Source organism: Sciurus carolinensis, chromosome 2 (assembly GCF_902686445.1).
Source record: "Sciurus carolinensis chromosome 2, mSciCar1.2, whole genome shotgun sequence".
Lineage (NCBI taxonomy): Eukaryota > Metazoa > Chordata > Mammalia > Rodentia > Sciuridae > Sciurus > Sciurus carolinensis.
Window position 1 is genome coordinate 51,255,659 of NC_062214.1, and position 15,165 is coordinate 51,270,823.

General features: G+C 46.1%; 1 protein-coding gene across 4 annotated transcripts in view; it reads left to right on the forward strand.

Annotated features, from left to right (window-relative positions):
• The window catches only part of Il16 (interleukin 16), a 121,260-nt gene that overhangs the window by 94,391 nt on the left and 11,704 nt on the right, over positions 1-15,165 (forward strand). For all 4 annotated transcript variants that reach the window (XM_047538711.1, XM_047538712.1, XM_047538713.1 and 1 more), the window contains 6 exons: positions 1,550-2,031; positions 5,476-5,626; positions 7,744-8,833; positions 9,992-10,160; positions 12,168-12,269; positions 14,802-15,060. In XM_047538711.1, the coding sequence (XP_047394667.1) occupies positions 1,550-2,031; positions 5,476-5,626; positions 7,744-8,833; positions 9,992-10,160; positions 12,168-12,269; positions 14,802-15,060 (2,253 nt within the window). The remainder of the gene's footprint in view (positions 1-1,549; positions 2,032-5,475; positions 5,627-7,743; positions 8,834-9,991; positions 10,161-12,167; positions 12,270-14,801; positions 15,061-15,165) is intronic.

Here is a 15,165-nt window from a genome sequence, read left to right on the forward strand (position 1 = left end):
TAATTTTTGTGTACATTTTATAGAAAAAAAGTGAGACCCTGAGAGACTCGCTTACCCAAAATCACAGCAAAATTATGCAGAGGATCTGGGACAGTGACCCAGCTGGCTGGCTCCCATGCCCAGCTGTTGGACATTAGGGAGGTCATTATGGAGCATCCAAGTGCAGTCACCACACTGATACTGACAAAGAGAATAAATGGTGCAGGAAACATTGAGAGAAAAAAACAGGACATAGAATTCTATTTCAACTGTGTTCTACTATTTTCATCCACCCAAGATACATATATGCTATGGGGAAGTTGACTGAGAAATTCACCAACATTTCAACTATGGTAATCTCTAGATGATTGGAATACAAGGGAGTGTTTACTTTCTTCCGTGCCTTACTCTTTTGTGGCTGGGTTTTCTCAAATGAGGATGCATTATTTTGTGAACAGGAAGAAACAAAAGAAAACTTTTTTTTTAAAGAGGATTTGAATTATAAGCTTGGCTGGTCTTGGTTCTCTCCTAAAGTCTAAGGTGCCTTCCCATGGGGCTCACTTGGCTCTCCCAGCCTCACAGAATATACTGGGGTTTGAGCAAGAAACCAGGCTTCAATCTACTCCCACCTGCTTTAGTTGTGATTCTAAGAGAAAGGAGCACCTTTGACAGTTTACTACTAGAGAGAGGGACCTCTCAAGGATGTGTGGGTGGCCCAAGTACAGGAAACTATGGGGGATGGGTTGAGGACTAGAAGGAGGTGCAGAAATGGGAAGGGCAAGAAAGAGAGGGCCACAGCAAGAACCTATGGTTTACTGAGCTCACTTTATCTTCAGCTGGAAAGAAACTGTAGCTTGTTGGTATAAGGTTCAAAGTGCCTTCCCTTGTATTCTCTTTCCTTGATGTTGAACCTTAAAGCAAGCCTAGCAACCTTGCAATTATCCTTATTTTACAGATGCAGAAATGGAGTGTGGTGGGCTGAGTTCCCCAGGAAGCTGATCTTGAGATGGAGTTTAGCATGCAAGATATTTTTAGGAGGTTTCCCCAGGATTGACACCTGTGGAAGGGAGGAGAGGAAGCAGGGTTGGGAAGAGGCAGAGAGGAGCCCTTGGAGATCTGAAGCTAAAATGATCCATTAAGGTTGGCCTGTGTTGGCAGCAATGGCAGGACTGTTCTCACCCATCTCCACCAGTCACTGGAACTAGGCCACCCCCTTGGCAAGGCAGCTGTCTGCAGCTGAGGTGGTTCCTAGAGGAACTGACATTTGAAAGCTATCTGCCACCAGTCACTGCACAAGAGGGACACCAAACCCTTTTTGATAGGTGATCTGAGCAGCACATCTTTGTATTCACCACAGGCTCAGAAACTTTGAATGATTTTCTCAACCCAAAACCATATAGCTCTTTGGAGACCAAACCAGAGGCTGCTGAGCTCTAAATACAAAATGGTCTTGGCTGAGCAGCAGACAGCTGAGAGTGGTGTGTGCTGCCTGGAGCGGTCAGGGCAAGGCTGGGGTGTTTTCTGACTTCCAAAGCTCAGCTGTGGAGGTACCCGTATGCTTCCCTTGTAGGTGTCAAAAGGTTGGAGAGCAGCTGGCATGGGCGGCCTACGTTGGAGAAGGAGCGAGAGAAGAACTCAGCACCCCCACATCGCAGGGCTCAGAAGATCATGGTCCGCTCCAGCAGTGACAGCAGTTACATGTCTGGGTCCCCGGGGGGCAGTCCGTGCAGTGGCAGTGCTGAGAAGCAGCCCTCTGACCGGGAAAGCAGCACTCACAGCCCCAGCCTGCCCCTGGGGAGGGAGCCAGGGGTGCTTCCAATGGCCTCATCCAGGCCATCTCAGGAGAGCCCACCCCTCTCGGAGGGCTTGGATGGCCATCCGCCTCTAAGACTGAAGAAATCCTTCGAGATCTTGGTGAGAAAGCCTACGTCCTCCAAGCCCAAGCCTCCACCCAGAAAATACTTTAAAAGTGACAGTGAGCCTCAGCAGAGTCTGAAAGAAAGAGAGAACTCCTTATGCTCTTCTGGGCACACCTTGCCCAGCTGCAGCCAGGTAAGAGGTCATGTGGGTGGACTGAGTGTCATCTAGTTGGTGTCACACACAGGAATTCCTGAGCATCAGCCGTGGCAGAATATAGTTTCCTGCTCCAGCAGAGAAAAGCTGATACTCAGGAGTCAGGTGAAGACTTACTGTGCAAAGATAGATTTTGAAGCTTGGCAGATCCAAAATGGAAGCCCCAGTCCTGCACAATGGCTCTTGGCTTCCCATCCATAACCCACTGGAATTTGAGGTCCCCTGTGTGTGGGTTGTCACACCCTTTGTGATAGACAAAAAGATGTCCAAGAGGGTCACTCCCTGATGGGGGGGAGAGGTCACTGCACAGAAATCCTCAGGTGCTCTGCTTGAGAAGAGTAGTTGCCTAAGTAACTAAAAGGGGACAAGAGCTAATTACCCTCTTTTTAATGTGAGTAGACAGATGCGATTATGAGATATTGGCCCCTATTTCTCCCCCAGTGAGCTTAAACTTCCAAAGTGGGAATCCTTGAGGGAATCTCAACTTCTCTAAGCCGAGGTTTCCTTATCTGTCAGTTGAGCCTGCATTTAGTTATTCCCTCAAAGAGCTACTTTACCAGTTAAGTGTCTAGCACAGTCTCAGACCCAGTGTGCTCCTTGCTGTGATCATTCCCCCATCACACCCCTTAGAGACCTTCTTCCTCACAGCCCCACCCACCTCCTTACAGGAAGACCAACTCACAGACAGGAAGCAGCAGTACTGGGAGCCATTTTATGCACAGAACTATGCTAAATACTTTTATGTACATTATCTCAGCTCATGCATGTACCATTCTGAGGGTGAGGGTCCCAATTACACAAAGACAGAACTGAGAAACTTGCTTAAGTTCATATTGCTAGTGGGTCCCTCTTAACCACTGTGCCATGAGTTTTCCCCAGGTAGCTGCTCCACTGGGAAGGTAGAATGAAGCCTCAGAAGTTCCCTACAATGAGGGTTGATGAGCTTCAGGAGTGTAAGAAACCCCGAGTGGTGGTGGAGAGGTAGTGGGAGAGAATGGTCTCAACCAGGAGAGACACAGTGAGTGAGGATAGGATGAGACCAGGTTACTAAAGAGGAAGTGCAGTCTTGTAGAGAGCAGGAGGATGTGACTGGCTACCAACACATGGTGGAGTTGTCAAGGTGGATCTGAGTCTCCACCTTTTGGCAAATAACTCATTTTTCCTTGGGCCTGAGATCTAGGAGAAGGGAAGATTGGAAACAGGCAGGCTGAGAGGTCATGATTTTACTCTCTTCCTGGAATGAAGTAGGGTAGTGGGCCTAGTAATGCCCAGGGGCCACCTGGTCAGGTGGGGCCATACAGAGGGCAGGGACTAGCCCAAAGTAAGATGGCAGGAGGAGGAAGCAGGGTTTCTGGGCAAGGAGCTGACACAGGAGCTTTCTTGCAAGCAGCTGCCCTCATCTTTGTTACCTTGTCCTGCCTTGTCAGTACACCGCTCCTTCCTGCATCCTCTACCAGCAGCACAGAGACAGCTGGCAGCACAGGGACAAATCTGCAGCTGCTCTTCTCTGTCCCCTCTGTGTTTTCCCACATGGCCTTCTCCTGTAATCTATTCCACCGTGCACAATAAACACAACACACTTGTGCTGGGTGCTGGGGTTAATAAAGAAAGGACTATAGCCCAACAGGAAATAGGAAACAATCTGCTTGATTTGGCTCTTAAAATTTCCTTGACGGTTCCTGGGCACTTCTGATTGGACGTTATTCTGTGCCTCCAGTGTACACAATGTCCCCCCCACCTCTTTCTACTTCTTTTTCCCTCCCTCCAATCCTTACTCCCCTTTGTAGATCTTTTCCTTCATAGTCCTAAGCCCTTCTCAAGGGCCTGTGGATGTCTCCCAAATCTTTCTCTTCTACTATAACTCAAGGGAACTTAACTTCCATAACCAAAATGACTATCAGGATGTTTTCCTCAACAAAACACCAATTCTTTTCTTTTTAGAAAATCAGCACAAACTATAACCTGTGTTAAAGCAACAACAACAACAACAATTACTTTCTCTCTTCTCTGCTAAATCCCTCTCTCTAGACCTTTTTCTTTCTTTTCCTTCTCCCTCACTCATCCATCAAGCACTGTGCCAGGAAACATTTGTCAGAAAAATACTTTATATAAAATTAAACTTATTTCAGTAACTAATTTTAAAAACCTCCCATGAGGAGGGTGCAATATCAGATGTATTGATTAAAAGAAAAAAAATACATTTGTATCTATTCCCAGATGTCAAGCTACTTTGATGATCCAGGCTCGGTGATGCATACCTGTAATCCCAGCCACTTGGGAAGTTGAGGCAGGAGGCTAGCCTCAGCAACTTAGTGAGGCCCTAAGCAACTTAGTGACACTTTGTCTAAAAATAAATAAATAAATAAAAAGGGTTGGGGGTGTGGGTTGGTGGTAAAACACCTCTGGGTTCATTCCCCAGTACCTTAAATAAATAAATAAAGCTACTTTGATTACCGTGCTTCGTATCAATTGGTATCAGTTGTGTCTGCCTGTAAAAAGTGCCAACAATTTATGGACAGATGTCACTTTACAGAACTTAGAATGGGATGAAATGAAACATCCTGAGTGATAAGAGTTGTAGAGACCTTCAGGTTAATATTTTAAGTGTCCAATGCCATGGCCAACCCTTGCTTTTTTGAATGACTAGTTTAAGAAGCCCAAAAATTCCTTTAGATTGGTTGATCTCTCAGTATTTCCAAACTGCTCTCTTTAAGCTCAGTTTTACAGTAGGAACTTGGAATGATGCAATGGCTTGTGAACACGTTTCTAACTTCTGTACATCTTTCCTTCCCAAAAAATGTTTCTTGTTGATGTGGATCTCAGACTGTGGGCATGTGTGGTCCCAGAGGATGCATGCATGTGCTCCTCCATCTTTCCTGCCTCTCTGCAGGGAGGCCTGCAGCCTTGTCAAATGACCCAGTGTTACATGACTCTGGAACCAATACAACGCAGAGGTCACCACAGCACAGTGAAGTGTTTCTTTTGCAGATGATGGAATATAAGAAGCATCATTGTGATGATGTCTGCCTTTCAATTCTTTTTTTTTCTGGGAGGGTATCATGCTTGGTTGGTCTATTTCTCTAGTACACTCTTATTTAGCTTCTCTGTAAAATTATTACTCTTTTTTCAAAAATGAGACTAAAAACACCTCTTTGGTGAAGCCTCCTCTACCTCTGGAAGACAGCTGGTACCCCCTGCTTCCAGAGCCATGTACTGGATGCCAGGTTGTCTGGGGCTCCAGGAAGGGCCAGTTCTGCCATGGTGGCACCGTGGAGGAAAGAACCCTCTTTACAAGGCTGCTGATGAATTTTCCATTAAAGGCAGCTCAATATCCGCCCTCCAGTCCTAATCAAAGTGTGCCTGGCCTTCTCACAGCTGGAGGCTACCGTTTTGACACAATCTTGCTTCCTGTTTACACCACAGGAAGTCAGAGAGCTGCTGTCACCACTGCTGCCACAGGAAGACACAGCAGGGAGAAGCCAGGGTGCTGCTGCCTGCTGCTCAGGACCTGGAGTAGGCCCTCTGACGGCGTCCTCCACGGAGGGTGAGCCAGGGAGGAGAAGAACCAGTCCAGGTAAGCTTTCATGGAGATCTTCTAGAAGGAAGGGCCCCCTGGAGAAAGGTCCAGTGATAAAGTAAGAGCTGGAACTTGGTCTGAGGATCAGTTTTCTGCATTGACATGTCTGGTGGCTCAGGCTGATAAGCCATCAGGAGTCTGGGGCTTTGGGACAGCAGAACAATGGATGCTGTCCAGGCTAAAAAATTTCCAGATTGTATCAGTGATGCCGCAGTGGTTGTGGTGAGAATGCAGAAGAATCCAGGAAGGCAATAGGAGAATAGGGCCCTTGGGAAGAGGTCCAAAGACACACCCACTCAACCATCATGGGGGCAGCCACCTGTGGAGTGCTAACATCTAGCATGCTGCTTTCAGTCTTTCCCAGTTGGAGAACATAGTGTCAGAGACGTATAAGTAGCATTTTGTTGGTGTTCATCATATCCACAAGGTGGATAGCAAATGTGTGTCCCCCATGGTACATTGAGCAGTGCTAAGACATTACCCGAGTATTCATGGCTTGCTAGAAAGCGTAGGATTTGGAGTTGGGAAATCCTGAATCACCCATCATTAACTGTGATTCTGGACACCTATTCTGCCTTTGAGAGCCTCAGTTGGCTCATCAGCAAGGTATGGAAGATCTCATAGGAATCCAACACATGATTCAATTCAGCAAGCACATGCCAAATGCTGGATTCCAGAGGCCCTTATGCTTGGTGCTGGAGGAGAGAGAGAGAAAGGGATGAGACAGGCAAGTTTCTGCTATAAGGAACTGCAAGTTACCACAGAGAAATAAAAATGTAGGCTACAAACCATATGCCTAGTTGAGAAATACTACCAAAAAGCTCGTGACAGGCTCCTGGAGAGTTAAGGAACATTATGAATAGAAAGATCCAGCACATCTCAGCCAGACAGGTGCACCTGTTAGTCTTCCCCAGCTTGCAAAGGTCTTGCCTGTAGAAACTTTGACTCCCACATCTCAGCACAGGAGCCCCTAACTGCTGAACAATTTATAAATGCAAAACAGAACAAGAAGACTGTATTCACTTGTCTGAGTCCTGGGGTCATTCATTGCCACCCAGGGCTTTCAGATTGAGCAGAGAGCATCAACACAGCCCTGGTGACCTGGCATTGAGACAAGGGATAGAGCAGAACAGTGTTTCTTAAACTGGGTTGCATTCTGGCATCAAGCATCTCGCTTAGAAGCACACAGCCAAAGCAGCATATGCTTAATCAAAGAAATATGGTATGTGGGAAACACGGCAGGGTCACGTGTCGACTTGTTTCTTGACACTGGAGCTCAGGGGCCAAACTTTTCCTATCCCTGAGAAAGACAATTGGGGCAAATTCTTCTATGCCCATGCAGATGCGATGCCAGTTCCATGCCCATTTCTGAGGACTCCCCTGTGCCTCCTAGGTTGAAGGGCTGGACATGTTAGGGCATGCCTGAGGTCCCTGCTGGCACAGAGCTGGTGGCACTATGAAATCCCCTGTAGGGCTTATGGAATTCCCAACACCCAGACTGCACCCCAGCTGCATCAAATCTGAACTAGGGATGAACCCTTAGATCTGATGTTGCCAAGGTTGAGAAGCAGTGTCACGGAGCTACCTGGAACATTGTGATCAGCTCTTAAAAGTGTGCACATTCACATTGGACATAGGCCATCCAAACCAAATATGGGAACCAATTTGGCCTAAAAGTTTAAAAGGGAAGAAAATTGCTTTGGTCTTTACTTCTTTAATGAGTTCTCTGCGTGGCTACTTTAGGCAGTGGAAAGGACATGCGAGTGGCCAGACAGGAGGTGTGGGGTCTCGTACTTGCTCTGCCAGCGGATGGTCCCTGGCTCTTCATGCACGCTGCAGTCCTCAAGTGCAAAATACCAGAGATTAGACCAGACATTTCTTGAGAACATCTTCAATGCTGGAACATTAGGATGCTAGGAAGTTAACTCCCCTTTCTGGTTCTCCTGTCCTGCACCTCAGTCAAGTGATGGCAACTGGAGCTGCCCATCTTGGTGTCCACCATTTCTGCTCATCTTCTCCAGAGCCCTTTTGCTACTCAGCTTTGAAACTAGAATTTAGGAAGAAAAGTCATAATAAGATTAATGCCCAGCTCTGGTTTTGTTTCTCCTCCCTAGTGACCCAAGCGTCCCCAATTAAACACCCACTGCTTAAGAGGCAGGCTCGAATGGACTATAGCTTTGATACCACAGCCGAAGACCCTTGGGTTAGAATTTCTGACTGCATCAAAAACTTATTTAGCCCCATTATGAGCGAGAACCACAGCCACATTCCACTGCAGCCCAGTGTCAGTCTGGGTGAAGAAGATGGGGCACAGAGCCATCCAGACGGGACCTCACCAAAGCTGGACACTGCTAATGGTGCTCACAAAGTTTACAAGTCAGGGGACAGCAGCACTGTGAAGAAAGGGCCCCCTGTGGCCCCTAAGCCAGCCTGGTTTCGTCAAAGTTTAAAAGGTCTGAGGAATCGTGCTCCAGACCCAAGAAGGCTACCTGATACAGCCTCATCCCCGCAGCCAACACCGACTTCTAGGGAGCCCCTGGGGCCACACCCGTGGGCCACCTCCTCTTCCATTAAGCAGAGAATCAGCTCCTTTGAAACCTTTGGTTCCTCTCAACTGCCTGACAGAGGAGCCCAGAGACTAAGCCTTCAACCCTCCTCTGGAGAAACCTCCAAACCTCCCACAAAGCAAGAGGGAGGACGGTTTTCTGGTCTCTCTGGGCGAGGGACTCCATTCTCTGTGGAGCACAGACAACCAGAGCAGGAGCAGCTGCCCTCAGGTTTCCCTGCAGCCTCCAAGGCCAGTGATGCAGGTGTGTCTGAGTCCCCTCCCCCAGGACAGCAGCCCCGTCAGAAAGCCCTCTCCCTTGACCCTGACCCTCTCTCGAGGCTGCTGTCCACACAGATTGAGGACTCTCAAGGCCCAGTCCTCAAGATGCCAAGTCAGCGGGCACGCAGTTTCCCCTTGACTAGGACCCAATCTTGTGAGACAAAATCGTTTGATGAAAGGACCAGTAAGCTCTACTCCATCAGCAGCCAGGTGTCATCGGCTGTCATGAAGTCCTTGCTGTGCCTTCCATCTTCAATCTCCTGTGGCCAGACAACTTGCACTCCCAAGGAAGGGGCATCTCCAAAGACACCATCCAATGAAGATGCAGCTACAGATAGTTCTGAGCTGGCCTCCTCAGACCTGGGGTTCTCTCTCAAGTGAGTGTCTATACCAGTGTTTCTCTCACTGTCCTCACCTTTCTTTCCTTTCTCATTTTCTTTCTTTTTTCAGTTCTCCATACCACTTTATTTTATTTTTGTGGTACTGAGGATTGAACCTAAGGGTGCTGTCCCAATGAGCTCTATCCCTAGTCCTTTTTATATTTTATTTTGAGTCAAGGTCTCAATTGTTGAGGCTGGTCTTGAACTTGCAGTTATCCTGCCTCAACCTCCTGAGTCGCTGGTATTACATGCATGTGCAACCACCTATACCAGTTTAAAAAATTTCTCAGATGTATTATCAGATGCACTAGTTTAAAAATTGTTCCTCCTTTTCTGCTGTTCTTCCTCTTCTTTTACCTCCTCCTCCTCCTCCTTCTTTGAAAATCTAAGTTGGCACATTATATATAATAGTGGGATTCCTTGTTACATAATGGTACATTCATATAACATAATTTAGCCAGTTTCATTCCCCAGTACCTCTTTGAGTATGTGTGTGTGTGTGTGTGTGTGTGTGTGTGTGTGTGCACGCGCGCAGGCGCGCACGTGCTACACTTCTCCCTTCCATATCAAGGAGAAGTTTTCACAATGCCTGGCATCAGGAGATGGGGCACAAGAATGGTCCCCTGGCAAATTACCCATGGAGAGTTTGGAAGGCTGGTGCACATTTGAAAGATCCCATTCTTAACTCAGATGAAGCTAGGAGATTCCCCCCTTGGGAGTTCCTAGTGCTCCCCAAAAGGAATTCATTTGTACTTTGCACATTGGCTCAGACCCTTGGACAGGCATTTAGGACACTTGGGTTCTGGCACTAGCTCAGGTACTGACACTCTGACCATGAGCAGGTTCCTTCAACTGAGTTTCCACTTCAGCTGAAATTAGGAGGTGAAAGAAACCCGCTTTGCAGAACTGTGAGCTGCCAGAGGTTTTGGGTGGCTTCTTCAGAGCGGGAGCTTGATGTTCTCTCTTTAATAAGTTCAGTTCTGCATTTGTTAGTCTTATTTATTGTTCTTAAGCTGCTGAGAAATTGCAGTTGCTGCCTCAAATTTTAAAATGCCCAAAAGTGTTTAGCATCATGCCTGCAATAGAGTAATTTTGCAACAAAAATTAGCTCTTAATAATATTACTATTCATGCGGTATGCTCTTTCTCCCTTCAGCCTTTCAGAGCTGAGAGAATATACAGAAGGTCTCACTGAGCCCAAGGAAGTTGATGACAGGGACCATTGTTCCTGTCAGTCTGGTCAGTCAGTCATCTCCTTGCTCAGTTCAGAAGAATTAAAAAAACTCATTGAGGAAGTGAGAGTTCTGGATGAAGCAACATTAAAGGTAGGTTTCTTTTGTAAGTATTTACAGTGACAAGGGTTTATTGTGGGTTGTGTGGTTACCTCAGTTTGGACAAAAAGGAAGCAACTCAAGAAGTTCCATGAGTTTTGAAGCTAGAGAAGTCAGCTCCTAGGAGACCCAAGTCTCTCTTTCCCAAGGTAGAAGGATATTGTAATACTTGACCTCAGTAAGACTTTACATTTGAAGGAAGTTTTTCAGCATGAGATGCTTTTAATACACTGCATCATTTTGCCCATTTCATAAATGAGAAAAGCAATGTTCAGGACACAGAGCCTCGGTGCTCTCCCTCCAAGTTCAAATTCAGTACTGTGTCCACGTCCCATGGGTTACCAACCTGGCCTGAGTCTCCAGAGAGATGCCGTGTGGCAGCACAGTGTCCATTGTAAATAGTGTGGGTTATGAGAGCTCTCACCTTGAAACTTTCAGCAGTTGCACTCCACACTGGAAGGGGATGAGGGTCCCCATGTATCAGCCAAGTCACTTCCCTTATGCTTTCTGAGCACAGTCCAAAGGTATATAGTGAGAAAGTGGCTGGGCAGAACTAGGACCAACTGTCAGATGATTGTGGGCTTCCCAGATCCCACACAGAATTCCTGCACTGGAACAATCCAGACTAGGAAGAGAGAACAAGGAGACCCTCACTTCCCTGTAAGAGGAAGCAACATAGTTGCAATTCCCAGGTCAAAAATGTGGTAAAATCTAATGAGCACAAGGTGCCCATGGCCTTGGTTCCTCCTCTGAGGCTCTCATCACTCCTAGCTGGGACCATGGTTCCCCAACACCTGATCTAGCTCAAATGAAATAAAGGAGTCAAAAGTGCATAAAATACAAAGACTTGTCCCACCTAGGGTGTTATTGGGAGGGTATTTGTATTCTAACCTGGAAAATGCCTACAGGGCATACCTGGGAGATTTGGGCTGGCACTGGATCAGCAAGGGACATTGATCCTTTCATCATTTCTGTGTCTTGGAGACGCCAAATCAAAGTATTACAGAGTTAGCTGCAAGTCAGGGCTTTGATGGAGCTTTGAGAGAGTGAATTCTTTGACATAAATTTACTCCCTAGCACAGGTTGCAAAACAGTGATTGCAGAACTTTAAAACCTGAAGGTGTATTTTCTTTGGTCTGTATGGTGATATTTTTGTTATTGAATTCTAGATATTACAAAACCTAAATCAATACCTGGATTTCTAACTCATTTCTTTAAAGGGAATGATCTAGTAGCCTTGGGTCTACCTTCCTGTGTAGATACCCACCTTTTAAGAGCAGGAAATATATTTGATAGCTGTGATTCCTTCATCTCACATCTGCCCATTTTGCTCATTTAAGTGACCTGCTGGCCTCTGTAGGAAATGGAGCTTAAGACTGCAGTTCTAGACCAGAATAGGTGTCTCTGGCTTTGGTCTGTACACAGAGGTTATCCTGGCTCTGTGGGAGCCCATGTCCAGGCTGGAAAGTGCTGTGTGTGTGTGTGCCTGTGCTTGTGTGTGCATGTCTGGTTATGCATCTCTCTCCTTGAGAGAGTTGTCAGCTGGGCCTCCTGACTGCTGCTACTGTACTCCATGGAGGAGAAGGGAGAAAGAGGGAGCAACCAACTTCTGCAAAACTGTACTGAACCCTGGACTTTCTGACCCAAAGTCCTTGCTCTACAAGACATGGTAGAGCTACGTGATCTATCATGCTGGGATCTCGGCTAACTCTATAGCAGGTAGACCAGCATGTATGAGTGTGGGTGCAGATGGGACAAGGAAGACAGGAAAAGAATTGTGCTTGCTGCTTTACATGCATCTTTTTTTTTTTTTTTCTTCTAAGCTTCCTCTGGTTTCTGAAAGTACAGTCTTCTCTACAGTTGATGAAACTGAAACTGAGGTTTGAGGAAGTAACAGAACTTACTGGCCCAGCTGAGCTTGATAATCAGTCTGATATTAAAGCATTGATTGAATTGTTTATGCTGCTGCAGTGAAGTGTTTGTATGTATTTTCATTTACAGCAATTAGACAGCATCCACGTCACCATCTTACACAAGGAGGAAGGTGCTGGCCTTGGTTTCAGCTTGGCAGGAGGAGCAGATCTAGAAAACAAGGTGATTACGGTAAGTGGCCCAATGATGGGGGCATGTCAGAGCCAGAGGGAATGTCTCTGGGGGAGGGGAAAACTTGCCAGGTTGGGGCCCTGTGCTGGGGAACAGAGAAATGCATGACACCAGGTCACTGGGCAGGCAGTTAGGACAGGATCTTGAAGGACAGCCTTCAAGACCTTTCTTTTTAAGAACCATAGATGGGTTACCTGTGTGGGACTCCATATTTGACCCTCATCATAATCCTTACTTTAACAAAGAAGGTCTCTGTATACCCAAAACAATTTTAATGTACCTAAATGATTTTCACACCAGGACATTTGAATCAGAATTTTGTAGGACTGAAGCCTGATTGCCTACAATTTTTAAGGTTTCAGGGGAATATTTTAAAAACTAAAACCAATTTTATTCAATGTCATGTCTCTTCCTTTGGAAATATAGGTCCAGTAATCACTAAGATTTAGACAAGAATGATTTGTGAGCACAGGAGCCTTTTGAGAAGGCTGTACAATCAGGATTGAAAACCTGACCTGAGGTGCAACACAGCTTACCTTATGGAAAAGAGATGTGAGAAGGCAGAGCCCTGTAAAAGCAGTGGGTTTCCTTCTGCCCACCTGGAGGGTGAGAAAGTTCACTTGGGCAGCTGAGAAACCAACCTCATGGTTGGTTGAGCACAGTGAGCTCCAGCTGGAGGGAAGACACAGTTACTGTGCCTTCATGTAGACTGCACACCACAGTGCACACCTCAGCACTTCAGAGTCTGTGATCCAGCCTGTTCACAGAGGACCTACTAAAGCCTGGATAGTGCTGGGAGAGTGACACACCTGGCTGCATCTTTTCTGGTGAACCCCATGATTCTGGCCTGGGCAATCTGATCAGCCCACTGTACTTGACCCAGATGTTTTCTGATCCTTCTAGCTTCATGGACCAACCAGGCTGTGACATAGCTGCTCTGTCTCTCCAAAGCTGAGTGCATAGTTGTCATCCCACAGCTGTGCTGTCTCAGGGTGTGTGGATGGTGCTGGGCTTATTTGAATGTCTTTGCCCAGCTGCAATAAATCCTCCAGTCCATAGCACCAGTCAGCACTTAACACACCATACCCCCTCACAGTGGTGACTTGGCACACTCCTGTTTGTCACTTCAGTCAGTCCTGTGTGAGCAGTGACTTCCTTGATTTATTTATAAGTTCTGTACCACAAAAAAGCACATAAAACCAAAAAGTACCTATTTCTGTTATTAAGCATAGAGCTGAACATTATAAACAGGTTCAGATTGTGTAGTTCACTTTCAATTTGTAGAGAAGGCTCTCTTGTGTTTGAAGAGAGCCTGACCATGGAATAACACTTTGGATCTTTTTCTCTGCCCTTCAGTAGCAATTTCTCTCCACTCCATTTGGCCAGCCACCCCTTAATACTCAAGTTCAGCACATCGACTGAGCATGTGTGCAAAAACTTCCTCTTTCTCCTTCCGTGTTTAACAGTTCTCTTCATTTACAGATTCATTAAAAGAGAACTAACTATGAGACCATGCATGACCAAGCACCCTGATGGGCCCTCAATGACCTCTTGTCTAAATTAATCTTCCCACCTCTTGACTTGAATGGTTGTTTGATAGAGGAGGGACCTGAGATTCACAGCAGAAATTCTGCTTCATGCTGGGAAGTCAAAGCCCAGGAATTCTAACCACATCTGACCACATAATAAGAGTTTTCTGAAACTAGTTTAGGTTCAAAACTAAAGAGCTTGTTCACTTTCTAAAAAGTACAACAATCTGTAGCCATTTGAGTGATTGCCTATCAATCCTCTTAATTATAATTTACATCATTAAAGAGGGTGAGAGAAAGACATTTTGTTTTAATCCTGCATACTTTGCTGAAAGAGATCAAGAAGTGACTGGAATTAAAGAATTCAGTCAGAGAGTTGCCCTGGGTGTGGTGAGGAAAAAGCTTTAAAAATGTCTAGACGGCCTAGGATGCTGTATATCAAATGCATCCTACAGAACATGGGACCAGAGAGAGCATCTTTCTATGGAAAAAGGATTCCTTGGTGAAACTCACCACCATATCATATTGCCAATTCATAGAGACCTATGCAAATTTACGTTGTAGAGTTTCTAATGCCTTTAAAGAAGTAGACATTTTCAGAGTCTTTTTTTTTTTCTTAACTCAGTATTCCTCTTTTCTTACATATTACTTATTAACATGCCATAGAATCAGAATTCAAATGAAGTAGTTTGGGAAATGCTGATCTAGGGCAAGTAAGGCAGAATATTTCCCTTGGAATATCCATGAGGATTGTTGTGATGTGGTCCAGGGCATGGCACTAGGAAGGATTCTGAGGGTTCACCTGGCTGTTATTGCTGGTGATCTGTGCTCTTGGTAGAGAAGGAAAGGAATCTAGCCCCTGTGCCAGCAGTTCTGATCTAGGACACAACTAGTCTTAGTTTTATTTGGTTTTAAAAACCCTGACAGGTTCAGATCCTCTTCCATCAAAAATGTGAATCTGACTTGGTGATTTTGGGGTCCTGATTTCCTTTCATTGGCTCAGGTTCACAGAGTGTTTCCAAATGGGTTAGCCTCCCAAGAAGGGACTATTCAGAAGGGCAATGAGGTTCTTTCCATCAATGGCAAGTCCCTCAAAGGGGCCACCCACAATGATGCTCTGGCCATCCTCCGCCAAGCTCGGGATCCAAGACAAGCTGTGATCGTCACAAGGAGGCCAACTCTGGAGGCCACACTGGATTTGAACTCCTCCACTGACTCTGCAGCCTCAGCTTCTGCAGCCAGTGATGTTTCTGTAGAATCCAGTAAGTTCTTCCCACTCAGTGGAAGTTTTATGGGCCACATTGCCTCTGGTCACTGGGAGCCAGTCTGGGTGGGGATGTTCAGCAATTTGTGACCCCAAGCACATG